The sequence below is a fragment of the Actinia tenebrosa genome, unplaced genomic scaffold, assembly GCF_029948245.1.
Source record: "Actinia tenebrosa isolate PJP-AT-01 unplaced genomic scaffold, QUT_ActTen_1.0 PGA_scaffold2__45_contigs__length_23673736, whole genome shotgun sequence".
NCBI classification, from domain to species: domain Eukaryota; kingdom Metazoa; phylum Cnidaria; class Anthozoa; order Actiniaria; family Actiniidae; genus Actinia; species Actinia tenebrosa.
Window position 1 is genome coordinate 12,891,925 of NW_028292579.1, and position 27,674 is coordinate 12,919,598.

Consider the following 27,674-nt stretch of genomic DNA (forward strand, 5'->3'; position numbering starts at 1 on the left):
TTGATACAACGTTTGCGTTTACTCTCCCTCCCATACACCCCCGAATCCTTGCTACTTAGAAGCTTTGACCGAAATGATACATGGGAAGTACGTTTATTAGATCTATTTAGTGATACAAATTCTCCAATGTCCGGGCTTCAGCAAGTATTTCATATCGACTGTGTATCTCAAATGAATACATCAGGGCCCGGTCGTACAAAGGGTGGATAGCGCTATCCGACGGATAAATCTTATCCAGTGAAAAAATTTATTGGATAACAGCATCGACTTATCCACTGGATAAGGATTTATCCGTTGGATAGCGCTATCCAGGCTTCGTACAACTGAGCCCAGAGGATTAGCTATTGCCCAGAACACCTTTTGGTCTAAGCTATCAAAGTGATATATGAGCAAGTGACTGAACGGCCTAATTGTGTGTACACATTATTTCAGTCAAATAAAAAGTCTCAATAATTTTTTTCTTAGTTTATTTCAACAAATTAAGTAACAAGTTTTTAATTACTTCCAATAAGATAAGTTAATCGGACAAAATGCATAAATGCCTTTGCCTTGTAGCGTATAATAAATAAATAATATATCAAGAATTGTGGATGCATTGATGCTTTGAAAAAACTTTGTCCAGGACAATTCTTGTTATGGAAACAACCCATAAAACGGCATGGCTGCCAGGTTCGATGACAAACAAAACCAATCACGAATCTTTTGGTAATGGCATCCAACATGGTGACAGCAATGACGTTTCATGAACACTATAATACACAGAAGCGTCCTTCCTTTTGCCCTGGTCAAAGAGTTGTATAGCATATCGTAAGAGCCGAATGGACGACGTTATTCTATTCTTTGAAGATAAATTATTACTCTTACAAGTAAAAATCCCGTAACTAAAACATGAAGAATAAAAAAGTGGACAAAAAGCTAGAGAAATAGTGTTCAGAAAGAGCGAATAAAAAAGGCCAAAGCATAACTAGCATTTGACAAGAATGTGTAGAATGGAAAAAGAAAAACAAAAGTTTTTTTCATCATGTAATTTATACACTAGAATTACGGATAAGCGATGATGCTGTCTATGATCCGTGATCTATCACAGCTGTGAATAATATTTTAATATATTCAACTGTTCCACGAACGTTTTCACGCCCTTTTCAAAAGCTGTTTAAAAACTTGCCTTGGTTAAGTTAATTGCCTGGTTCCTGCCTATACTTTCCATATCCAAACCTTTTGGTGTTAATTGTAATCAGCACATTTTCGTGACCACAACGTTAGCAAACGTATAAATGGCTGTCCAGGCATCGATAGACAAAATAACCTTTATTGTCCAGGGTGCAGTGTGCGACGTGATAACGTGATAATATCTGATTCAGATTCTGATATTTTTCAAATACAAGCTTTACATTTGTGACAAAACGTCGGCTACTGACGCGTAAGATATATGTACATCATTGATTCTCAGATCAAGTTTGTTCTTCTACAATAAACTGGCACCAGTAATTGCTTCCAAAGGGCTAGTCTGTGTCGTTTGTACATTAAGAGTTACTCACTTTACTTACATCGACTGACTCTTTCACTAACTGTACAGGTTTTACACTTGACGGTGCAACACCAAACGTACCGACACTCGCACCTTATCTTCTTAATCACTGTCTTTGTCCTGTAACCACGATTGCAGCAAATATATTTACAACTTCCTTTTCCACGACGTTTCTTGGGGTTACATATTCTTCCCCTTGTCCCGTAAGATCCTTTTCTTAGGTTTTTGACGCAGTACTTTGGAGAATTTACCAGTGATATAAGATCTTTTGTAGAGTAGCGTTGTTGGCCCATTTTGAGCTTCATGATTCTCTTATTCCGATTTGACTTGACTTTTTTGTTGGCTACCAGAATAGTTTTCTCGTATTTCTTCCTCAGGTGCGTTGCAACTTTCCTAAACTCGCTCAGGCGTCGAAAGCAAATCTTAGTTTGACAGGAGCCTGAAACCCCAAGACACTTGCAGATGATCTCCATGTTATCGCGCACGGCCTGGGAATGATAGAAATGTCATTAGCATACTTTTTAGCTAACCAACTCAACTCTAACAATTTTACAGTAAGGCATGTTCTAGGTTCAAGTTTCTATCTTTCCAAATTACGGTTGATGTGACGTCATAGCCGCCATGTTGGTTGACTAGATATTGAAGACTTGGTAATGATTTTTTTTATCACTGTCAACCAACATGGCGGCCACGCCAAGGGAAGTATGGCATGTACGTGACCTAGGACAAGACAAACTTGCCATGAAAAATTGCCATGAAATAGTACATGCCCAAAATTCCAAAGAATTCATGTTTGAGTATCATTTTCATATATATAACTCCTCTGGTGCAACTATTAAAGAAAGATAGAATGGTAAAGGGAATGCAAACATGCCAACACGCAATAAGTCTTTATATGGACATCAAAAGGGAGTAAGAAAATACATATGAACTTTATCCCTAATGAGGTGTTATGTATTACTTTTCACTTGACAAACATTTGTGCGCCATATTTGTGAATAGCGTTTAAGTTCGCGTCCCATTGAAGATACCGCTACGGAACATTCGAGAACTAAAAACACAAACAAATTTTGCTCAACATGAAATGATGGCTTGAAGATTTACAAGCTGGAAAAGCCATCAAATACATATCTTAAGCACCACTTGTTCGTTGTCATCAGTGGATTATAGGATATAGATAAATTATAAGATAAAGTTCGTGTTGAGTTTTCATTAGTGCAGCCACTAAATCATGAGCAATCATGGTTCTATTGAATTGCAAAATGAATGTTTCCACATGATTTGCGCTCCTCGAATACAAAGGACGGCCGCCTCAGAGAGCTGACTATTGATTATGAACTTTAAAAGCAAGGAAAAAATTTGTAGAAACTGTTACGTCTTACCATGTTTGCGCTGATAACAACTTAAACACAAAAGGTTTTTTTTTTTTTTTTTTTTGAAGCGAAATCGTTTTGGGAAAGGTTGAAAGATGTTCATATATAACTGTTCAAGCCACGTTCAAACTGTCCAATTTTGGAAGAGCAATATTCTATATCCTCCTCGTCCTATATCCTCGAATCCATCCTATATAAAAAGATAATTATCTTGAAATTTCCCTCTACTAAATCTCTTACGCCTCTCAAGTTAAAGCATCAACCCGGCTAAAAGCACCTTAGTTAATCCTTACGCATTATTTCTTAGTGTGGTCCACCTTATCTCAGTAACACATCAAGGCATTAGTTCTTCATAGAGTCATTACTATCTCATTTAAAGTGCACCGCCACATACGACTTAACATTTAGATTAACTTACCAAATCCTTAAAAATATCGACCCTAACACCTAATCTAATCACAGTCAGCAGGATTTGCCGGAAAGCGCTTTTCTTATAAAGGAAATAAATAAGTGGGTAGGGTCGGCATTGACCAGTCAAACTTTGTGGAGTCTTTCGTGTGTCCCGGCCACGAAGGATAACGTATGTCCTATTTAAATAATTACTGATCTTATCAAAATCCATTGTTTTCAGTCTGCATTATCCCAACGAATGCATAGAGAAAAATCAGACATATTTAGTTCATTCATTATTGGCTTTGTTTCTATGATAAACAAGCTAGAAAGAAAACAATTGGATTTTGATAAGAACAATAATAATACTAGATAATCACTTCGGCACGCCGCATTCGTAGGTATAATGCAGGCAGCTGAGGGCGTAGCCCGAAGCTGCCTGCATTATACCTACGAATGCTGCGTGCCTCAGTAATTATCTATTAAATAATAACTATTTATAACGCTTCATAGTTGAATTATTATCTAGTTTCTACCTCGATTTAAGCTTTTTACAAATCTCAAAAATTGAGTCTTAATGTTTTCGACATCAACGAAATACTACAAAACATAGAATACCGCATACCTTTGATAGCAAAACCCCGCACTAAGCGCGCGGGCTTTGATATTTCGAATTACACAAAACTGACAAATATAACTAAGGTGGAAACTAGAGTACCTTACTGTTTTTTGGCATAAAATAAAGTTCTGAGGCCCCAAAAAAAGCAAACTAAACTGTTAGAAAAAAAGATGGCGAACTGCCATCAGAAGGAATTTCTTGACCTGTGGCACCTTCATTCTTATAGTCATCAAGAGATTACTGGCGATAAACGCCAAACGCCTTGAACCAGGTTGTATTGAGTGTTAATAGTGTAATCGACCTTCTTGATAAATCCGAAGACTGACTCAGACGACAACGCTTTTCGTTATTCCAACCTAACAGATGCTCAGTTGGTAGGGGAAATACCTGCCATGCTTTGTTAGTAGCATGGTGGGTGTTGAAGAAAAGAGGGGATCCATGATATGGTAGCGCTGATGCAACCTAACCCCCTCCCCACGGGAAAGTCTTGGTACATGCCTGATCCCTTTAGTAGTTATATTGACATTGCGGCGAGAATTCTAAAAATATATAACACATTACTTATTGATTTTTTACCCCTGCAGTATTCTAGTCGACATAAGAAAGCTTCAGCATCTTCATGTATGAGAAGAGAAAACTTCTGAAATCAGTAGGAACTGAATACATCAATGGAAGACCTTCGGCACGACCTCGCCGACACTCTCTTTCACTAATAAAATAGCTTAGATATTCAATCTAATGTTATTAACAGATGTCTGAAGGAAACGAGTTCATAAATTAGAGTTGCGATGTCTGTAAATATTCGATAGCCAGTCTACAGAAGTATTATAAGCAAGACAGATTGTCATGGATTTGTCTATTAACAAAAGTCTGCTAGTCTCATTAATCCAGTACTGGGTAATTAAAACGGCATTTTTGAAGATCAAACAAATGATAAATTATACTGACATTGTCCATAAGAGTCTATAATGGGCCCCCTGTGGTGTAGGGTCCCAAAGTATCATGGTCCGTCATTGATATGGATATTTGGAAAATAGACTGTTGAAATGATGTAAGTGCGAGGCGTTTGAGCAACCTGCCTGACACATCCATTCGATAGCCTTGAGCGTGAAGGTATGATAGATTAGAAATAAATGCCAGAAACAAAGAAATGTATTGCCTTACAATTTGAAATAATGTAAAACGAACGACCGTGCAGTGTTCAATAAGCAATCATTACTAATACTTCCTATTTTCCTTTCTCTTATCCTTGTTTTCTTTGATATATCATGTTAGTCAATGCGCCAACGTTCTAGGGAAAAACACAACCCTTCCCCTTCTTTATACCTATACACCTATAGACTAAAGGCCAAGATGGCTGCTCACTTCGATACTAGCTCTAGTCAGACTGGGGTTCATCAGAAATCTAAAGCAAGGAAATGAATTTGAGTCGCTGCACTGAATAGTTTGACTGAAGTAATGTTACCAACATTCTATAAATATTTCCCAGTGCGGTTTCCGGATTTCTTCTTGATAATCTTGTATTGATAATCTTGTAAATCAAAGAGATATTTGCACTGGCCAAAACACAAGGGAACACATTTGATACGTTAAGCGTATAAACGATATACAAAGTTGGTTATACAAACCCATCGACGTTTTAAAAAAAAACCATAACTGTAAATCTCAGTGTGTTTTTTTACTTATTCTTGTGTTATCTGTTTCTGTTCTTTAAGATCTTTTGTTAGCGAGAAGTTCCAAAGTGTTTTCACTAGTTAACGGACACGGGTCTTTTCGGACAGATTACCGGGTACCTGCGTAAGAGATAATCCCTCTTCTACTAAATCCAATACATATATACTGAAGTAATCCGTCCGGACTGGGGAAAACCAACTGAAAGTTAGAATGAGTAGATGTTGAAACGTGGTTCGACAAATATCATCAAAACCAAGAAATTTTTGAAATTGTCTATGGAGAAATATACATGGGGCAAAAAATCCCCAGCTCAAAGGCGGTCATGTTGGAGGATGTTGGCTTTATGAAATATCCAATATGGCTGACATCCCTTGGCGGTTCTATGCAGTTTTTTTTTCTTACTGCGAATAACAAAACATTTTAAAACTGAACTTATTCGTCATGAAGTGATATTAACGAAATACGAAACCGTGTGGTATGAGGCATATCTCCAGTGGCAGGAAGATTCGGCAACATGTTCCGTCATGTTGGACAAGCTTTTAGATAGTTTCGTGCAGTCGGTTTCCTTCAAGAGTGTCAAGTCAATGATCTAGCCTAATGTCTCAAGATCCAGCCTTATCACTGACAACATCTATCTGATAAGCTGACATCGAGAATTCATTTGCAAACAATAAAACTATAATCTATGTCCACTCGCCTTTGTAGTCACGGATACCTTAGACGAGGCTAAATTTAATGTATTTTCTAGAGCAAGCGTCGTCTTTTTCTGATTAATTACGATGATTAGTTAAATATATATATATATATATTGCCTTTTTTATGCCAAATTTTAAGCAAGCATTTGAAGGGATGGGTCGGGTGCGGCACATACTCGACCACCGGATGGTCAGTCCATCTAGGGGTCTTGCTGTACTGGGGGCATCCACTAAAATCCACGCGACAAGTGAACTATTGCAGACAAATTACCATCTCAATCATTTAACTCCAGTGACATATATTAACTGACCTATTAGGATACACCGAGAAAAAAATATATATTTTAGCTTCGCTCGGCAAGAGAGTAATTCGGTGATACTGATCTAGACACGGGATCCGTCCCACATATTTGCGTCTGTATTGAATTTTTCCAAATGCACACACAACCCGAACAGGTTTTAAGGTAATAAATTGAACAAATTATACTTAGGAAAGATCTTGTTATCATAGAGTACTTTGAATTACAAAAACTGACAAAAGGAGAGAACGTAGGAAATTGTGGTCTACAATTGAACTTAAAAAAAGATTATGTTTAGTTGATGATTGTGATAATTTCCTCCAAAGGGGAAGCAGTAGGGGTCACTGTACTTCGATTTCTTAGGGAAATCCGGTCTAAAACGTTGTCTCGAATAAAATGACCCAAAATTAAGCCAAAACTGAAAAGCAAAAAGATATCTCGTATCATTCTGCTTTATTATAATTTCCTATACACAGACGCGGTATTCTTGGGCTGCATTTCATACAATGCATTCCAAGAAATGCGGTCCATCTCAAGAGATTACATCTCTACATGTAATAACTTGGTGACCAAAATTCTTTAAATAAGCTGCGGTCATATTTTCCCAATTTAGATAAACTCAAGAGATTTATTCCAAACAATGCAAGATACTGTTTGTATTATCTTGTTAAATTAAGAGCTATGCTCCCTCGGATATGAGGAAATTGAACCCTCAATATATACTATCGTAGTAAAAGTGGTCTCAGTTACAGGCGCTGCCTTTTGAAGATATTAAACTTGATAACTTACACTTTGTAAATGCACGTTCATTGTCAGTGGTGCTTTCAAATATCAATTTCGACCTTCAAAGACCAAAATACTTTATTTGCTTTCATTCTCTCTCTCTCTCTTTTTTTTTTTTTTTTTTTTTTTTTTTTTCTTTTTTTTTTACCTTATCTTTCTGTTCTCTCGTCCCATTTTTAGCTTATTCCACGCATTCCATTTTTAGCTGATATGTTTTTAATTTGCCTTTTTTTCCTTTTCCGCTTTCTTGCCATTTTCCATCGTTTCTGTCCGTTTTTTTCCTTTTAATTTAAGCTTTCCTTTTGACTCAGTTTTTATCTTTTTTTTTTTCTTGTTTAAATACAACATTATCAAATTCCATACCTCAACCGAGGTGGTCCTATGCAAACACCCTTGATAAACTAGATTATTAAAACATGACGATCTGTTAGAGCTTATGACTTTATGATACACATGTGTTGTTGTTATCAAAAGTTTTTGGTGATTTAGATAAAATTCTCAACCCTCAAAAGCAGAACAATATGAATCAAACTCTTTGTGTATCGCCGTGAGTCATTTGTTAATATTTATCACAAAGAAACAACATACTAACATATTCTAATCAAGATCAATGTTAAGACCACAAATAGAAATATACTGATCGCCTTCGGGTTGTACTATATATTGAACTTGGCAACATTGGTTGCTGTAGCAACTCAGGGTGAACCATAACATCACTTCAAAAATTGTTATTCTACCGATTGAGTGAATACTACAGAAATCTGCAGAAACCTGTAATTATGTCAGTTGGCTCGCAGGTAACTTTTGTTAACAACTAGTAGTTACTAGTAGTTACTAGTTGGGACTGCGTTGGTGTGTTGAATACGACAAGTGAATATGATAAGTGAATAACAATGACAAGTGATTACTAGTTGGGACTGCGTTGTTGTGTTGAATACGACAAGTGAATAAGAATGACTAGTGGTTACTAGTTGAGACTGCGTTGTTGTGTTAAAAACGACAAGTGAATAAGAATGACTAGTGGTTACTAGTTGGGACTGCGTTAGTGTGTTGAATACGACAAGTGAATAAGAACAATGGTGATGTTTCGATCATTAGTACTACGTTGGAGTAACCAGTTATTTACTTCAATCACATTTTTTCTTTATAAATATAGGGCTAATTATTGCATGATATTTGTTCAAACGCTCCCGACCATCTTTTAGCACTAGCACTATATTTAGTGCCTCTAGGCAGCCATGTAGTGCTATCTGAAACTGGACCGGAAGTAGCCTCTTATCACCCACATAAGAGAGATAACCAAATCGTTCACGCATAAACAACGGAGAATGGAATGCATAAGGTCAGGATCAAGCACGGTTTTGAAGCTTAAAATTGCACTTTAAAAGACTGCGCGACTGATATTCAAGGCTCAGTTCAAATGTCTAATTATTCGTCATTTGAACTTGGTTTACTAGTAGAACGACTGCATGCACCTCATACCTAAGTCAAGAAACAAGGTAGTCTACAAGTGGCTTGGAATTGCACCTTGTTTCTTTCAAGTAATGCTAAACAATCAAGTAATAAAAATACTCACCCTTCTTCCTACATTTGTATTGTGAAAATTCATTAATGCTGCGTTAGTCCCTTTGTCTCGGTTCTTCTTCATTCTGTGTTTTTCCACAGCCTCGGTGAATTTCGAACTAAATCTCGTGCCATATGCTATATTATCACTGCATCCACCCCACTTCCAATTGGATCTTTTCAGCTTTAGTTTCGGGTCGCGTCCACAGCCACAACTGTCTAGTTTTCCTGTGCTGCAAGCATGAGTCACTGTGTAGGATACTGCTGCAGCAGAGAGCGCATACACAAATGCTGCCTCTTTTGTTCCTGTAAAAATAAGACTTTAAGTCAGTCCAAAGGAAGTAAATTGTCAAACCAGATTAAACAGAAAAAGTTGTTGAGAGCTCTGCTATGGATTCTTTTTTTGCATCAATTCATGGATTGCTACGACATGGGGTATCCCATTCCAAGTTTTGCCAATCGTGGTCAAAAACAAAAGCAGAAGCAAATAGAAATAATTGATGTTTAACCTATAGAATCAGTAGAATCGACTGTTCAGGGTTATCACAAATAAATAACAATTTGAAAGCGCGGAAAATACAAGATGTTCAAAGAGAATACTTCGCGGGTGTCCTTCAGGTGAAATACTTGGCTGAGTGTTCAGTGAATATGGAGAATGAGAAAATGTGACTCGTTGCCTAGGAAACAAGTTAACATTTTTAATTTTAGCACCACATATGGAAAAATCATTAAAGTGTTCAGTTCAATTCAAAACAGAATACTATCTTGGTTATTTTTAGTGGTTTCTGATATGTTTAGAAAGTATTCAGAAGTGTTATAAATTACTCGATAAACAAACATAATAAACAGAAATAGTATTATCTTGCGCCATAATATTTATAATACGTTTACAAATATCTTTTCATATTTTCCAACCAAACGCTAACGTTCCAAAGGACGGGTGTCAAACACGTGTGTGCTGTCGTTTTCCAGACGACAATCTTTATCCTTCGGTCATTATTTCTAGGTATGGTTCTTATTTGTTTCTCTGTCAGACAAATTCGTTATTATTTTATAAATGTGGCGCATCTGGATTGTCTCAGAGAGTAATATTTGCAAATATTTGAATTTCGAAAAGAACTGGGTTTTTTTCTTGACAAAATAGAGTTAGGTTTAGTTTTTCTTCCATTGTATTCATACATCATGGTGCATCAAGGTAGTTTGATGATTTCGATCAAAATCAGATGCTGATCTACCGCAAGCCAGGACCTCCACGTATACCTCCTCGCATTACGTACTTTAGAAAAGATTTTGTTTGCTTTGCGATAATAAAGTTCAATTGTAAACGTCACAAAATGTGCCAAATAGAACGATGGCTATCTATAAGTCAATTAAAGGTAGACTCCACAATTCCTATGTATGCATTATATTTGTATACTGCACTGTTTTATCTAATTAAGTGGTCAAGACGAGTGAATTCCTTGCGGTAAAAAGCAATGTTCAGTGGACAGCTATTTTTGTTGATAAAGCACAAAGAAAACACCGGGTTTTCTTTCAGGTGAATCTCAAAAAATAACTTTTTAGAAAATCATTTACGTGGGTCTAAGTTTCCTCTGGAAGGAATACGATAGTTGGATTTCCCTGTTACGAAGGAAACACAAGAATCCTAGGACAAAGAACAGCTATTCTGCTTGAAAAACAAAGCATTATTTATTGAATCAAGGGGCCTAATTACTCGTTCAATCAAAAGAAAGCAAACCTCCTAATTGATAACTTAAATAACTACTTGACATCTCGAGTCAGACATCAACATTGTCTTACTATAAAAACAATATAAATTTTTAATTCATTAGTTAAGATTTATGGTGCCGAATAAGAATCAGATTGATCAGTTCGAAATCCTCTTTCTTGTATTTTTATGATTTTACAGTTCAATTGGCATTTGGCTGCTCGAGTTGAAGATTCTCGAGGTCGATCAGTCGAGGCTGATTAAATACCAAACCATCCACAAGAAATAGAAACAGATGGATGTGTTAAAATCAATTCTCATAGTGTCAGTTCTTTATCTTTGAATAGCAAACCTTCATTGAGAAGAATTCGTAGAACACGGTCATAAAAAATTAAAAACGGCCGGTAATCCAAAATCAGGTATGAGCCGACAGAACAATAATGCAATTGTTAAATTTCCCATCAGAATAAAATATCCCTATTTGTTTGCGTTTGTTTTGCCATTATTTCAAGGTTTTCTTGATGGAGTCGAGAAGTGTCTCATGACATTACTTTAAGTGTCTGCTTTAAGCACTTTTACACGTGTGGTGTTAGGGCAAAACACATTTATACTGACAGAACAGTGAAGAGATCTAATAAAAACATTTGCACATCAACCTAACTGATGATAATCGTATACCTACCTCGCTTAAGGTCTGCTAGAAATGTTGGCGCTCTGGAAATACTTGAGCAATTCCATCGATGGCCTTGTAATTGGTGCATACATTCCTCCCGCGTCATTTCCACGGCTTCAGCCACATATTTCATGATAGGTAGATTTCTACGACACATGTTGTACTGTTTTCCGACGAAGCCCTGTCTCTTATGGCAGTCTTTCGTAACCCACGCGTCGTTTGAGTCATGGCTGATTGCCCTATGGAGAACGGAAGAACCATTTATCGTTAATTATGAGTTGTAATCTAGACTTCAGTTAGAGTCACACACTGCCTCGTAAACAACTAACAAAGGCCATCAACAATATCTAGTGCTATTAATAATTGTACACAAAATGTGTAACAAGAAAAATGTCGGTTTTGATGGTGTTAGTCATGGAGAAATTGCTACTTACAGCCATCGGATAGCCTCGGTGGTGTGAAGCATCAAGCTAATCCATACTACAAGTACACCAATATGAAGTGACATCTTCCAAAACAACACACACTTTAGAACGACTTGAAAAAAACATCCTTTGAACCTTGCCGTATGCTTAGTCACTTTTCTTTCTTTTCGACCTGCAAATAGCAAAATTGGGTTTAGTAAATCAATTACTCGGTTCGCTCCAGAAGCATGTTTGGTATAGCCCTCACTCACCCAGAACGAAATTATTATTAAAAAGATAAAGTGAATAGCCAGTGGCCGGCCGGCTGAATTCACACACACGACTCTAGAAGATTGGAGATCATGAAAACATGACCACAGTAGCATCAAAACAAATATAGAGGTGTGAGGCTTTACGAAGTCGATGGACGTGCTATCACCTTTCGCTGGTTTGTTTACCACGTGCATGCAATGAAAACCACTGTGTCAATGGTACATGGCAAACGAATTGGTCAGCTCTAATACGTCTCTGACGCTTGAGATCACTGAACCGTCGAGTGGAGTAATTTACTTAATACCAAGATTCACCTTTAGTTTGCTATATTTAGACACGCCTACTTTAGAGTACGTCGTCAAGCCTCGTATCCATACAGCAAGCAACTTCAGAAAAGCAAGAGATAAAATATATGCCGCTGAATCGCCTCAGTCGGCCAGCAATGTATATTATACATCGATAAAAGAAGGTAACGGATATATCACGATGATCAAGGATTCTGGCTCCTATCTCGTTCCATCACCTTTAGAGTTTTGCAGACGAGTACAAAATACAGTCATTCCATGTAGACGTTGTTGACGCTTTCTCCGGTTTTGATTTGACTCGGTAGAAACGTGAGACAGGATTACAATGCATTTGCTGTCCTATTAAGGAAATGGTTCATACGCCTGCCTCAGGAGATGTTCAGTGAAAGAGATTTTGATGAAAGAGGAGGAGGTAAAACTACAGATGAACTTAAAGTGGGTCAAAACCACAGGGCGCAAGTTCGAAGTGACGAAAGGATGGTGAAGTAACATAGACCGCGAAGCCACTCGCCTGCGTGTTCCATGACACTCACCTTTCTCAAGGCCGAGAACTGTTAATTGGAAACAAATTAAACCGTTTAACGAAGGTTCAAAAAGCAAAAAGCATTTTGAGGCAAGTGACTTCAAACTCTATCTTAAGAATTTCTTTCTTGTTCAGTGGCATTTTTGGCGCAGCGATCAAGAGGAAAGCGACGATCACAATCAACAACTTCAGAATCTACAAGATTTAATACGTAATCTCATATATGATTTGTAAAAATACCTCTTGCGGCCTAAGACAATGCAAGACCCAAGGATTGAAAACAGAGATACAGCCGAGCGTGGCGAAACTAAATGACCATGAAATAAATCGATTATAACGTTTGCAGGTGTTGTACTTCACAGATGGGAAAAGTGCTCCAGGCTAGAACTATGAATAGCATACGAATTTCCGCGGTTATTCTAAATTCAGAAAAGAACAAAGAGGAAATTTTACTTTTTCTAAAAATAAAACGTAATTATGACTTGGAAAAGTTAAACAATGTTTGAAACAATTGAAGGGGCAAAAACCTTTTGACACCGCAACATCTATTTTCAATATCCTCATTTGTCATATAGACAAAATCAATGATAATAAAACCTGATTCGAGTGTTTTCAAAATGACTGAATAACAATCTTCAAAGGATTTTTATTTGAACGCGACTTTGATTGTGCTGGTACCTCGTGGAAGGTTGTTTTTCTAGATATCGTGACATGACCGTAGGACGTACCCCGATAATAAATTCTTTGTAATCGCAAGCTCGCTGCAGGCAACCTATGAAGAGACTCTTGCTGCAGGGCAATTGAAGCACGAAATCATGATGGCAAGTAATAAAGAGCTAATTAACTTAGCTTACTTCTTCCATCTAGATTTTTCCTTTGAGTTTGAAAACAGTGTCCTTAGCAGTCCACTAACCACACTAACAAGACAGCCTACCTGACATTGAAGATAGTTCTGTTGACAGACTGCGTAAACTAATCTAAAGATAATAATGTATAATACTTAAATCTGTTTCTCAATGCAAATATTTGTCTAAATGATCGCTAAACTAGACATTTGTCCTACCCTCCCCTGGGAAAAGATCTAGCTTTTACTATACGTGCAGTTTGGATTCTTTTTGTTATGTCAAGTTCACTGAGCTGCTAACTGAATACTGTCGGCGGTTTTTGTTTATTCTACACCAGGTCACTTTATAAAATCTATAGAAAGAAGCTCATTAAATTAGAAACATTTCAGAGGATTCATGAGATTAGGTAGAGATTAGCCCAAGGCTTTTCGAACCCGGGATCGCCGATGAATCAAACCCCTGTTTTTTTGCGCGCGCCGACTTCAAGTCTACGGAATCATGCAGAACGAACAAAGATAACTTTGATAGGCGTAATCTTTAAATCAACTACCTTCTTTTGGTGCATTAGGATAGTGGCAAGTGAGGAATCTACTGGAAAGAGCAATCCAGTTAATCCGGTACAAGGTGATCCTCTGTACAGCCAATAATTTAAACCTCGATAGCCTGACGATCTGTGGTCGTATCCTCGCTGTTTGATGATATCAAAATGCAGGTCGTTTCGTTTCGTGCTTAACTGCTTCTCTAAAATAATCTTACCACCGCTCCTAACCGAGATAACATCACAACGTTCTGGACAACGTTAACAGACGAATGAGTATGACACAGAGACCTGAAATCAGACCTTCATGAACTGGTCCCGGGGGCTTGGAACCGATTGCTTTACCGATGAAAGTTTATCTGAATGCCAGTGACGACTGACCCCTGACTGAACGGTGCCCTTATGACGTCTAATAGGCCAGTAAAAGGATACTGCTATTCTATGAATGATTTGACGCAATATACAACGATGCAACATAATGGTATTATCTTGAAAAGGGTTCTTCTTGGCATCAGATATGAAGGATTCCCTCGAGGTATAAAAACCTATACATGTTACCACTGAACAAAATGTTACTTCCCACCCCTCCCTGTGTTTTCTTCTGTCCGGATATCTTCACTCTGAAGACATTCTCTAGTGTCTAAGGCCATCCAGCTTAGTCTGTCTTCAGGAATCAAGTAACTCACTGGGGTGTTTCTAGAACCCTAGTGCGAATTCATCAAACGGTTCCGCACACCGTGTGTACACTGATGGTATGAATACTCAATGTTTCTAAATGTGGCACATGAGTTTAATTGTTTGAAGATTAGAACAAAGAAAGTTTGTAGACTCAATTAGTTTTGAAAAAACTAAAGTACAAGCTCTTAGCTGCGAATCGCTGTTGAAACAGAAGAACGGTAAGAATATGGGATGGGCTGCAGACGAACGCACTACCTCTGAGCTGTTTTCCACCTTTTGATACAAATCAACCTTATCTTGGGACAGGTTGTGAAAATATTCAAAACACCAAAACTATATTATTCAGTGCTCGCCTTATCATTTCGCGTTTTCTTTTCTTAGCACTATATTGATTTTACGAGACTTTTACCGGTGAGGTGATCGAAAAGTCTCCTCGTCGCGCGTATAAGTGAGTTAGGGTGAATTACGTTAAATCCAGAACCATCTTGTAAATGTTTGATTATATTCAACGCATTTATTAGTGAGTAAATTCCTTTAGTCTAAACCTACTAATGGTCTATCTCAAATTCTGATTGGCTGAGCCTTTAGTGGTCTAATAGCGAAAGGTGCAGGTTTTGAAAATCGAAACGCAAAAAAGAAAAATCATTTCAACCACAAATTCGTTATTCGGATTTATAGACTATTGACTCGTAGACCACTCGGACTACTGGTCTATTTGTTATTCATGCCGGTCGAGCCAAGGAATTCTATTGTAGCGTGTCTGAGGTTATCTCCAAAAAGTACTTAGAAAGCCGTCTTTCGTTCAAAGGATGAAACTTTTTCTAAATATACCAAATTGTTGTGAAAATTGTATGCCCTGGATTATTCTGGTTGCTTAAAGGATTATTTTAAGGCGGCTCAAGATGATTGGGGAACCTAAATTGGATGAGTTCCGTTGGTACAACGATAACCCCACGAAAACTATCTTCCATATTATTCGTAACTTTAGAAAACTGGCGGGGGGGGGGGGGGGGGGGGTATTTATTGACTTTGCCGGCTTTCCTCGTCCAAGGCTTATCGAACCTAAAAGTAACTTTCGCTAAACGCTAAACGAAATTAAATTATATATTTATATAAGCAGTCAACGAAACTAGACGACATAAAGCGTTGAGGCCTAGCACATCTGGAGATATGGTCAAACAAAAAAGGATAAATTTAAGAAAAACAGATACTTTCTAAATTAAAAACCCATCTTAAAAAAAAAAATTGCCTGTTGGGGATAAATATTCCCCATAAACCTGGAGTTACGACACATCATATACTGAGGTTAGGATTTCACTGATGGCAGAGGGTTGAGCCTCTATGACCCTAGATTTTTCCCTAAAGCGAATAGGATTTTCTACAAAATAAACTCAAATAACGTCCATTTAAAACATCAGAGTAAATACTCGGCTATCGAGAAGCCTTTTAACATCAATTTACAGGCCGCCATGGGTTAGAGTTCCCGGCGAAAGTCTTGAACAAATAAGAATGAAAGGCGGCCGGTGAAATATTTGTTCGTTAAAGTCAAAATAAGTTGTTAAAAATACGTTCACTAATTACTTAAAATATAGACTTAACTGAAATTTTTGTCAATAAAAAGGAATAAATAAATGATAACTTCAAAGGGCACCATCTGTCATACGTTGACTACAAACTAAAGTTAATTTCGATAACATTGAAACGAGTTTTTAAAAGTGCAAATAGGATCATAAAGTCAGTCGACTCGGCGATGCGATTCTTTTCACATAAAATTTTAGATCAAATTAGAGGCTCAGAATGAACTCAAAGGTTAAAATATATGACATTGTATATACCTAGAATAATAATATACACAAATCAACCCACTGACCTTTACTGATGACAGCACTCGTATGTTTTACACTAGTGATCACTACACGTAGCTAGAAGTCTCAGTTAGAATTAGTTACTATCGTCAACCAACTCAGTTTTGAACGTCTGTGTTGTGACAAACCTTTTATACGTGTATCATTATCAATATAGCTTCCTTGTTTGATGGATTGTTTGCACATGTCCGCTTGTTGATCATCATTTACTTCAGATAGGAAATCTACTGTTACGTACTTTCAACGTGGGTGAGACAGCTTACCTTCCCATCCCATACCATGTCGTTATTTCTACATTCCATTTAGATAATGAAACCGAGTGAAAGATTAAAGAAAGATGATTGATCGATGCAAACTGCTAAGCACTGTTTAATAAACGAGCAGGAGTATTTTATCTTTGTCTTTTTCCTTTCCATAATGTGAAAACTAAGGTTATTCAAAATCTGCAGAGCACTATTGTACGGGGTCAGTAGTCGGAACCAAAGTTAAACTTCATTCCTTCACGCAAGTTAACGGACATTTCACGAACACCCCGCCTGTCGCCCCAATATTTTGTTTTTCGTCATCAAAATTAGATGATAAAAACCAGAAATTTTGGGTGTTTTTCTGTTTGGACCTCACCACATCCTTTAACAGACATTGCTATCCTATGCAGTCAGAATGTGTCCCTTTTCGGTTAACTCTTGATTCACCGAGAGTCATCCAGATCGTTTCGGAAACTCTCTCGCGCACTCGGGTCTTTTATGAATAATCCTCTAAATAAGAACCACATCCTTTCGTTTAAAACTGTTTTTGTTTTGAAATAGATTAAACGATAATCATGGTTAAAAGCAATGCGTGAGCTTTTTATTCCTCGTTTCCGATGTCTGCATCGTGTCAAGACAATATGATATTAGATTGTCTGCGAAGCCCTTCGTTGTTTCCGATTGGCTTGTTGTTTAAGACACGAAGGCGTTCGGTGGACACCGTAATTTCCGAGCGAACGATCGAAAAACATCCGACCTACGCACGTGCCAATAAAAGCAGTTTCCTTGAAAATGTCAGAAAAAGATACCTCTGTGACATGAAAGACCTTACTGTATGCTGGCAAATCTCTTCGTGTACAGTGATTGTAGAACGAATGATGATTTTGTAAGCAGTTCCTGGGCAAGTTCTTTTGACCCAAGCATCCTTTGTCCCACAGATGACAGCATCTCTCAGTATAGGGTCTAAAAGAGTGAGTGGATGACTGAAATCACTAAGGTCTAGTCCACGATCTAAAATAGTGATAAACCTCAAGCATTTGGGATGTGAATTTAAAACTCAGCAACTGTCTGATGCTGACGGAGATCATACCTAAGTTTTGAGATAATATTCTAGTACCAAACTATCACCATTAAATACGGAGTGTCACTTGCTGCTATGGTAACTTAATGGTGATTCTTAATAACTTGTTACTATGTAACATTAAGTTGAAGTAAAAGAACTTTATGACTTGTAACTATGGAAACATAAGTTGAAGTTTTAAAGGTAGTATAAAGGTTTACTAATCGCGTTTATGACTTTCAATAAGCTACTGACCCCTAGTTTGCAATAGTTAATTCATGAATCTAGGAGTCGAGTCAAGCATGATTAATGTTCTCTAGTGAGATGTGAAGCAGACTTTCCCTGCATGGTATAAAATATTTTCACCTTAGCGAGGGATCTAGTACAAGAGGTCTCTATATCCAAGCAAATGTATTCACGCGTGTCTAAAGGAAAAGGCTAATGATATCACTTCAAAAGTCATTATTTATAAATCTAAAAAACAAATGTAAACTAACAGTATGTTTAGCTATCTGATCTGTTTGATTTGTAGTCGCTGTTAGCAATTAAAAACAGTATTTATTACAAATGAATTAATATTTAGGCATACGTACATCATATTACGGAAATCCGCTTCACCCGTCGACCGTGTTGCTGCAATCAAAGGATTTCTTCGCATTGTTACAATCGCACAGTTGACTTATCATCACGTTAACTGGAAAAAAATGTTTCGTCTCGACAAAATGCGAACCACTCCCACTGAGACACTCCCTCGTTTCACTGGAAGCCGAGCTCCGTTACACACTCTCTAGACAATCATTCTATCAGCACCAGAATTGAAAATGCGAATAAGACTCATTATAAGCCAAAGGGCATGTGTTAAAGCATTTAAATTTCATCAAATGCATTTATTTTATAGTTTTAATTTCTCATTTGAATACGTAAATTGAATCAAGGAAACCATTTTAGTGTCTGGAAACTCGTTTGTCAGTAACTAACTCCAGACAAATCCATTACTGAGTGTTTCACGAATTTGAAGAAGCCATTTGTAAATTAGGAAAAATCCATTGCCGGTAATTCGCGAATTGTGAGACTTGAATCAATTGTGAATTATATGATATCATCATTTGGCCTAATTCAGGAACCCATTATAAGTCACCTACTACCAAAATCATGCGAAAAACCACTTGCAAATTACTTATTTGGTAAAACCATTTGTAATCCAGGAAATAAAGAAAACCATTTCTACGTCATAGCTTTGGCGGGTACCAACTGATAGATACCAATAAAACGTATTGAATACGTCATTAACTCCCATTTGGTTAATTGACTCCCATTCAATAAATGGGAAAATTTTTGGGGGAAGTTCGTCCTCAATTGATCTTTTGATGCATAAATAAATCTAAATATGATAAAACGATAAGATGAGAAGTGACGTATGATATTTTAGTATTCAGTGTGTGGGTGGGCGCGTTTGGCGCGTTTGATGTCTAGAATTTAAAACACACAGGGATCCCAGTTCACGGTTTGGATGGATAATCCCTCTTCATTCAAACATAAAGCAATACTCCAGTTTCGAGTTCTCTTTTGCTCAGCCTTAGACTCAGTTGTGCGTTAAAATATTCAGCTATTAAACCAAAACCCGTGGCATTTTAATCACCTCATATTGTTCCGTAGTACGTACATTCCTTACTATACAATGGGTTAATTAATGAAAATTTGCAGTACACAATCGAGGCTAAGACTGACCAAAGGCGAACTCGAAATGAGATTATTAATAGGACGATATAACTTATGGTTACAGTAAGAACAGTTAACCGTGAACACGGTTTTTTCAAGTTATTGCTTTCTGAACCCTACTGTTTGAAACCGTCTAGAATTTAGTTTTAGTTTGAATATACCGTGATCAAAATAAATGATATTTCCAATCGATTGTCACTAAACTGTTGATTTCTAGTAGACATTTTAAAGTAACCAAAACTTAATGTAATGAATGCTTTTCCCTCGTTTAATAACGATTAACGTATTGACGTACGGTGAAAATGAAACCCGGGCCTAAGGATATTTGAAATCGGGGATCCAAACACCACATATTCTAGGCGAACGGGCTGTTAAATCTTGTTTTACCAAATAAGGATGAAAAGAGATTGTTGCTGGCTCAGATGTGCTTCCTAGTCCTCTACGGTCAGGGTGACCAATCTGATCAAGTCAGCTCTTAATTAAGTTAAGTGAGTTTTCTACACAAAGATCTAGTTTCGTTTCGTTTCTATTCGTTTCGTTTCGTTTCGTTTTGTTTGTTGTTGTTTTTTTCTTTTTGTCCTCATACTGGTTCAAGGGTCCAAAAGCAAAGTTAAACCAAGCCACTAATTTAATAAAAAAAATTAATAATTTGATAACAGCTTTTGTTGGATATTGAAGGAAATATGGTCGATCAAGCGGGAAGGGTGGTTGCGTGATCCGGCATCGAGACGCATGCAGAGACCGTGCAGAGAGACGGCTATCAAACCGAAACGGTGTTCCAAAACAGTCTGCCCAAACGAGCTTGGACCCCTTTGTCACTTTTTGAGGTAATAATTTTTGTACAGGCAAAATCTTGTGATTTCTAACCGGAGAGTCTATTTTATTGCTTTCTGTCTTTGGCAACGAATTCAATCTTTCTTATCTTTATCTTTTCCCTATTTCTACAATACCTTTTACCTTTCACTCATTTTTTCCTTGGAAATGAAAACCACTAAATCAGTGGTTTTCTAATCAGTGGTAATCTAACAAATTATCGCCTCTTTTTCTTCCTACGAAATACATACATGTCGTAACAAGTAAACCACTTCCAATGGAAGGGAAGGGGGTCACAGTTGTTCCCAGTTATCTTGAGTAGCCAGGTATACTCTATTCTAACAGTGATAGCAATATCTGATAAAACTGGAAGAATTGATTTCTAACGTCTGAATTGTCCTCACAACAGCGAGAACCAATAACAAGAAAGTACAGTGATAATGGTACATGAGAGTGAGTTGTTTTGTCGTGACGTGCATACAAAAGACAAAGTTAATCGGTGTTTAGAACACCAATCTTTCATCTGTCATTTTCGACGGAAACACGGTAAATACTATTAAACATGTTTAAGTTAAAACTTTAAGTACACCAGAGGTGGCCACGTAAATTGAATTCAGAATACAACACCAATAGGATTCATAATATATCGAGCGAACCCAACATTTCTTGGCAAGCTTTAAGAAAGACGCTGCCAAATCCAATCCACTTCAAAAAGCTCCAGCTTCTCCAGCTTCTTCCTGTACGTGGCTATTTGGCTGCTGTGTTTATATGGCTGCACTGCAAATATCTTTTATTGTTGATGCGTAATTAAGATAATAGCAAAAGATTAAAGGTAAGACTTTAAGAAAAGATTGGTCTCTTATCTGCAATTGGCTGATAAAGCATTAGTGTTTTTATGCCCCATAATCTTGCCATGGGAAATAAACACTTGGAGAATCTGTTTGTTGGCTTCTATTCATGCAGCTCAACATGCAGTCCCATACTCATTCAAGTCCTATTATTAAACTCTATTCATTTTGAATGTGTTTGCTCCAAATACTTCGATTAACCGTTCAAACGTGGGCTAAAAGTATCTGATTGTTTGTGGCTTATAATCTCCTTTAGAAGTAGTGGATGGAAGTATTTGCGTGATTGTCACAGCTTGCCAAAGAGGCACCAAGAGCTCAAATAGCAGTCGTTTTAGGCAAAGAATTTGAAACTGCTGCCAGATAAATCTAGAAAGATCCATTGAACAACAGCGGGATCTATTATACAAGGACATCCAACGCGGTATGCTCTGTAAAGCGATGGGCCATCACTCAAGCCGCAATCCTTTTTGTAACAAGTCGTCGCGTAATTCTTTCTTCAAGTACTTCTGTATTTCAAGCAATTGCGCTCTTTTTATTCATTTTCTCTTTCCGGGATCCATATGGCTCTTTTATACAAGATTCAGGTCCTCATGTAGTTTACTAAATTAGTAAGATTTTAACATCCGCATACTTAGTCAAGTATAAAAACACCAGCTGGATACAGCTAAAGGTAATTTAACCACAAACTGAATCACTGATTCCTTTGAATCGAACCCAGTGGTTCACTAGAATATAGTAATGAAAAACACAGCATAACTGAGACAGTGACTGTAAGTAATGGTTATGAACTTTGACTGGGCACTCGTTGAATCCAGCCCCGTACTTCCGGTCAACCACAGAAAACAACTATGTGAATTAAATAAAGTACTTACTAAGTAAAACTATAATAGTCATCATGAAAGAATAATTGGTTTAACTGTTAATGAATCAAGAAACACTTTGCTCTTATGACCCATTCAACAAGGTGTTCATTAAGCACGATCCACAGAACTGAACACTTTACAGTGTACTGCTCTAGATATTTATCTTATCATCGATAAAGTATGCATATAATAAACACAAAAAAATCAAAAAAAAAAGCTAAACACCAATAGGTAGCTAAATACCTCTTCGTTGATAAACTGAAAACTCAGCCCAAACAATGCATCTTACATACTTCGACGCTTCTTATATACTTCAATACTTTGCAGAGAAAAAAGTGACAGACGTACAATAACGAGTGAAGAAAGGAAAATAAAATGATTATGTCGGAACAGTTAGCCCGATGTTGCCAAGTTAGACATATTTTTCAAATAAGGTGAATTAAGATGTCGATACCTTTGCTACTCTTTCATCTCGAGAAACGACATCTCATGCTATTTATAGCCCTAAGCTATCCATGTTCGACTTCTTCTTATAAGTAATTTAAATAAGAAAGTACTGAAACAGTCAAAAAATACTGCACCGCTTGAAGAAACTGTGCAAGAAGACTGACAACTTGTCGAGGAAAGACTGACATGGGCAACGACCAAGAAACGAACCTTCACAAATAAAACTAACAGTATTCAAAACTGACCCGACTTGCTTGATATTATTTTGACACTCGGAAACTCATTTATTTCAAATGCCCTTAGTGTGTAAATCGTTTTGGGACCCTTCCAGAGATATTTATATGGATGCGCGGATTTCTTATTTATTGCACATCTTTTCGCGGAGGTCTGTATTTTGTGGAGAATAGCAAAAATGAACACTCCTATTTCTCACCAAAAACGCATGGGAATATCTTTTATTACTATACGAATGGCATCTTGGTAATCAAGAAGGATGAAATGGCTGACATACTGAACAAATCAGTAAAAAAGATGTCTTACTGTAAGGGTTGTAAGTCTTCAGATGGTCATATGTTCATTGATGTTCAGTGAGTGATGCTAAAGACGCGCAAGGAAAATCCGCTTAGAAATAAACCTATCGAACGCAAAGCAAGCTTTTTCATTCTACTGCAGTTGAGTAGTAAGACGATTTAAGCAGTGATTAGTCGAAGAAGGTAAAAGTGTTGACTTACCCTGGTTGCATCCAAAGCAAAATTAACGCACTATTGATCCAAGTCAAGGATAAAACTCTATTGCATATGGATGGAGCTTAACTTTGTAGGCACAGAGAATATACAATACGCTTATTTGAACCAATTCCGAGCTCAGTATTCACCACAGCATGCAAGCACCAAAAATGCAAGGACGTAAATGGCTTGAGTTTGGAGAGTAAGATATGGTTGATTTAGTAAGAGATTAGTAGTGTTGACGTTGCAGTTCGCAGTAAAACTCCACCACTTTGGCAGGCCAGGGCTTTTTAGTACCATTTCACCACTAAATGGGCTACTTTATGTGCTGACAACATTTGCAATGTTTGATATGACACAAACGACTCCCAGTACACGCGGTCCTTCAGACCAACTTGCGTCACCTCAAGCTGTAAGCAATCGATGTAATTCCTCGTTCTCGTTCGGTTTAGTTCCAGCGGATAAACCACTCAATTCAAAAGCGCACTTGGCTATGCAACCAGAAAGACTAGATTAACAGCTTTCCCAGGTTTTTAGAAGCTTCGGTCTAATTTTTTCCCTCGCGTGCGAAGGGAAAATTAATATACTGATGAAATCGGCAAACAGCCACCTCTTCTTGTTTATGTCACTAAGATAGGACCAAAACCCTCGGAAATAAGCCTTTACTAATGATTCAACGTGTCTGTTTTGCCGTTGAGAGGGTCGGCCGAAAGTGGCACGTTTTTACGTATTGGGTCACAGTTCACACGCGTATGGTACGCTAACTTTGGACACTCGTTTCCCGATGTAACAAAAATAAGCATCATTTGTGTAAGATCACTTTATTTAAAGATTTTGTCTGAAACCCAGAAAAAACAAGGAAACTTCAGACCGCAGTTAGCTTCATTCTGTAGTAAAAAACATCAGTGAATGAAAACAAAAGGTTCTTGCAAGTTTTACAATCGGTTAGAAGAGTAAGAGCATTAATTCTCTGCACATAGTTTCATTCCAAGTTATTTTTGTTTTCGTCCGGAAAAATCTGGCGTCAGTTTTCCTAAGGTTACTTTGAAACAGAAAAATCTTGAAAGTTTTTTTCTGTGCTTTCAAGTGTACTTGAAAACTCTCAAACACTGAACTTGAGTTCTTTCCTCATTTGACTTTGAAATATCGTTAAGAACCGGCGTGGTTTTTGACGATAACGCCTAGCACAAGGAGAACGCCCTTGTTAACCCCATAACTGGAATCTCGAATTTCCTTCCCATCCAGCTTAATCCAGAAATGTAGGAAAGTTCAGACCAAAATCTTTGGATTAACAGCAAGAAATTACTAACGCTTATCACGCTAAACCGGGCAATGCAAAAGCAAGAACAATTAGAACTTTCATGCAACTTATATTAATACTGCTAGTTTATAAAAAGCGCACGTCAAAGAAAAAAAGGTGATTTTTCTGCCGAAGCTGTCTGCAAAGATTCAGAGGTATTGTGTTGATTTAGATCGGTATTATTCACGTCAGTTTTCGGTTCAAGTGGACTGATTCCCTTTCATTCCATCCAATGGTTCATCCTCTCTTTCATCCAAGCTAATCCAGGATTACATCTAATCTTCATTTTACAAAAGCATACACTTGCACGACTAAAATTGATCTTTTTCAGCTTACATTTACTTAACGTATAGATTTGTATAAATATCTAGTGGAAAGTAGGGATATGCTGTCCAAGTCGTTGATGTGGATTAGATCAACTTGTCCTCGTATTGTTCAGTAGCGTACTGGATGGAGTTAGAGCAGCTGGCGTAAGAAGAAAACAGTTTGTTGGCTTTTCGAATATCACTGGAATGTGAATTCGTTGCCAAAGACCAGTGGTGAGGACTGGATAGGACTGATTGATACCCCAACCTTGCTTGGCATCTTGGCGGTAAAATAGCGGCCAACCTTTGTTTAAATGCTTGCAGTTGACTAAGCCTGGTCAGTAATCTTTGATAATCTGACTGGTCTGATATCTGGCTTAGTCTAGTCGAATATATTGTCTAACAAGTCACGATAATGTTGACAATTGAATGCCAATGTAGGTTCCTATAGGAATATGCCACAGCAGAATAGTATTTTTTTGGCTCAAGCCTCAGAAGTACTTGTATAAGCGCGCAAAGAGTGATTGATGTACGTAGGTGATCCTGTGTTTACTTCACTTTTTCATAAGAATAATCTTGATAGTCAAGATTTCTTATTGGCCTTAATTTTGCCTCATATAATTGGTATACCATGAATCTTACTTATTTCAGTTCAGTTCTAAAATACTATTCGGGAACCTCTGTTAGACTGGGCTTTGGGTATTGCATATGAAGTCTTAGTCTTTTTATCTTGGTTTCTAAATATTAAGCTCTAGTTTCTGAATCAAATGCTGCGTAAAGTACTTCCTCCATGCGCCTCATAAACCCGCCTATCAGTCAAGTAAAGCCGAAGACTTAAACATGCAGCATTTGGTATATATAGTGCTGATCATAAAATAACAAGCTTGACTAGATTATTTTTTATCTAATTGAAAATCAATAATTTTCCCAATAAGACAGCAACTCCGCTTTTCTGAACGCTGCTATTCGCCGAGTCCACCATGTGCGAGCAATCGATAGCTAGCTGTTACAGGGCAATTACTTTTAAAGAAATATTCCTAAATTAGCGGATGTGGGGGATTGCGGTCAGTACTGCTTGTGGTTTCTGTCCTACTAGCCTTACCGGATTCGGAAACAATTCACTGGAATTTGCTCATGAAACGATTTCACAAGCATTATTCAGAGTTTTGCTGACAAGCTGCTATTACCCCTTGGAAGTTGTTTATCCTCTAATACGCTTTCTTTAGTCCACTACTTGTTAACAGAAGGAAGCAGTCAACAACGCAAATGTATATATTTTAAAGGTACAAAATCTATGCTCCGAATACGTCCTGTTTACCGTTATACGGATAATCTAAATCTAGAGTCTGCTCTTTTGTACTCGGCGATGCCGAAAATGGATTTACAGGTCACTCGGAAGCAAACAAAGTAGTTGTTATTTGCACCTTGTACATCACTTTTTCGCTAATGACTTCGATAAACATCATCTGATTTTATAAGCTTATAACTTGAGTGTAAATTGTGAGTGAAAGACGCCTTATAAATAAGTTATTTGCAGTTAAAGGTTAAGCTGATAAAATTTCAGGGTATCTATCTCAATGCTATTTTTTTAAATCTAGTCTGGACTTTCCCGGCCAGTTCATAGAATGAGATGCCCGCCTGTACTCAATAAGCATCTTCTACTGTGTGGAATATCGAACCTAGGTTTCCCAAATAAATATTTAAGAATATCAAGATTCAGTTGGTCGATGAGGCTATTTAAAAGCAACCAAATGCGTCTTCTCGTTTTGCTTAATACTGAGGAAATGTACGCCCTGCTTTCTCCTATTAGTTAATTGAAGGGAAAAATCAAAAGCCCGAGCCAAGAATCATTTTAATTTCGGTACGATCTTTCACCTAATTAGGTATCAAGATTTGCCCGGGTTATGTCAGAATAACAGACTGAACTATCGATCGATTGAATTGACAGACTTATCCGAAAGATATACAATAAGACAAGTTAACTTACCTCAGAGATTAGACGATGGTTGGACGTTTTTGTGAAAAGTTTCAAAGGAAAACCAATAAGCTGCAATCCAATAATGACAACGGATATTAGATACTTTATTGTAGCCAAAGAAAAATATAAGCAATAACAACGTGAAACTTCCTAACACAAACCTAATTAAAGATTCAAGGCCTATCATATCTGATTTTAGAGGGTATAGTTAGTGTACAAGATTACCTTGAAAAGAGAGCACAAGTAGACGCAATGTTTAAGAGTGGATCCAGAACGCAACTAAAGAAGATTTTAAAGTAGTTTGCGTATCTGCTATCCTCACAGCAGTATCTCAAGTTGTCGTGTCTTGCTGTAGCCCAATCGTTTCTGTGGCCTGCTGGGAGAGAACTTTATTTGACAGCGTAAATCAAGCACCGCTGCTCAAAAGAATTCGTGATTTGGAGAAGGTGACAATTGACTTAGCAGCAGGGATTCGTATAAAAATGCAAATCCTTGCATGGAATGGTTCTTTTCCACAGGTTCTGTGAAAGAAGATCAACATTTACAAAACCACACGCAAAGCCTGCGCGAGATCATGGAGCGAGGATGTCTTGTTCATTTGATACAATAAAAATTTCTATGAATATTGTTATACA

At 37.4% G+C, this 27,674-nt stretch overlaps 1 protein-coding gene across 8 annotated transcripts; it reads right to left on the reverse strand.

The window, feature by feature from the left end:
* Positions 1-450: 450 nt before the first annotated feature.
* LOC116302502 (protein Wnt-4) lies at positions 451-27,410 on the reverse strand. 8 transcript variants are annotated; one of them, XM_031711807.2, is made up of 6 exons: positions 27,265-27,410; positions 27,049-27,108; positions 11,740-11,902; positions 11,315-11,544; positions 8,938-9,230; positions 451-2,016 (listed from the first exon to the last, which is right to left on the reverse strand). In XM_031711807.2, exons 3-6 carry the CDS (start codon positions 11,811-11,813, stop codon positions 1,540-1,542), a joined length of 1,074 nt encoding a protein of 357 aa, XP_031567667.1. In that variant the 5' UTR covers positions 11,814-11,902; positions 27,049-27,108; positions 27,265-27,410; the 3' UTR covers positions 451-1,539. The 8 variants fall into 8 exon arrangements, with proteins under 8 accessions (XP_031567667.1, XP_031567668.1, XP_031567671.1 ...); XM_031711808.2 differs by lacking the exons at positions 27,049-27,108; positions 27,265-27,410 and adding an exon at positions 23,463-24,057; XM_031711811.2 differs by lacking the exons at positions 27,049-27,108; positions 27,265-27,410 and adding an exon at positions 16,742-16,842.
* Positions 27,411-27,674: the final 264 nt, after the last annotated feature.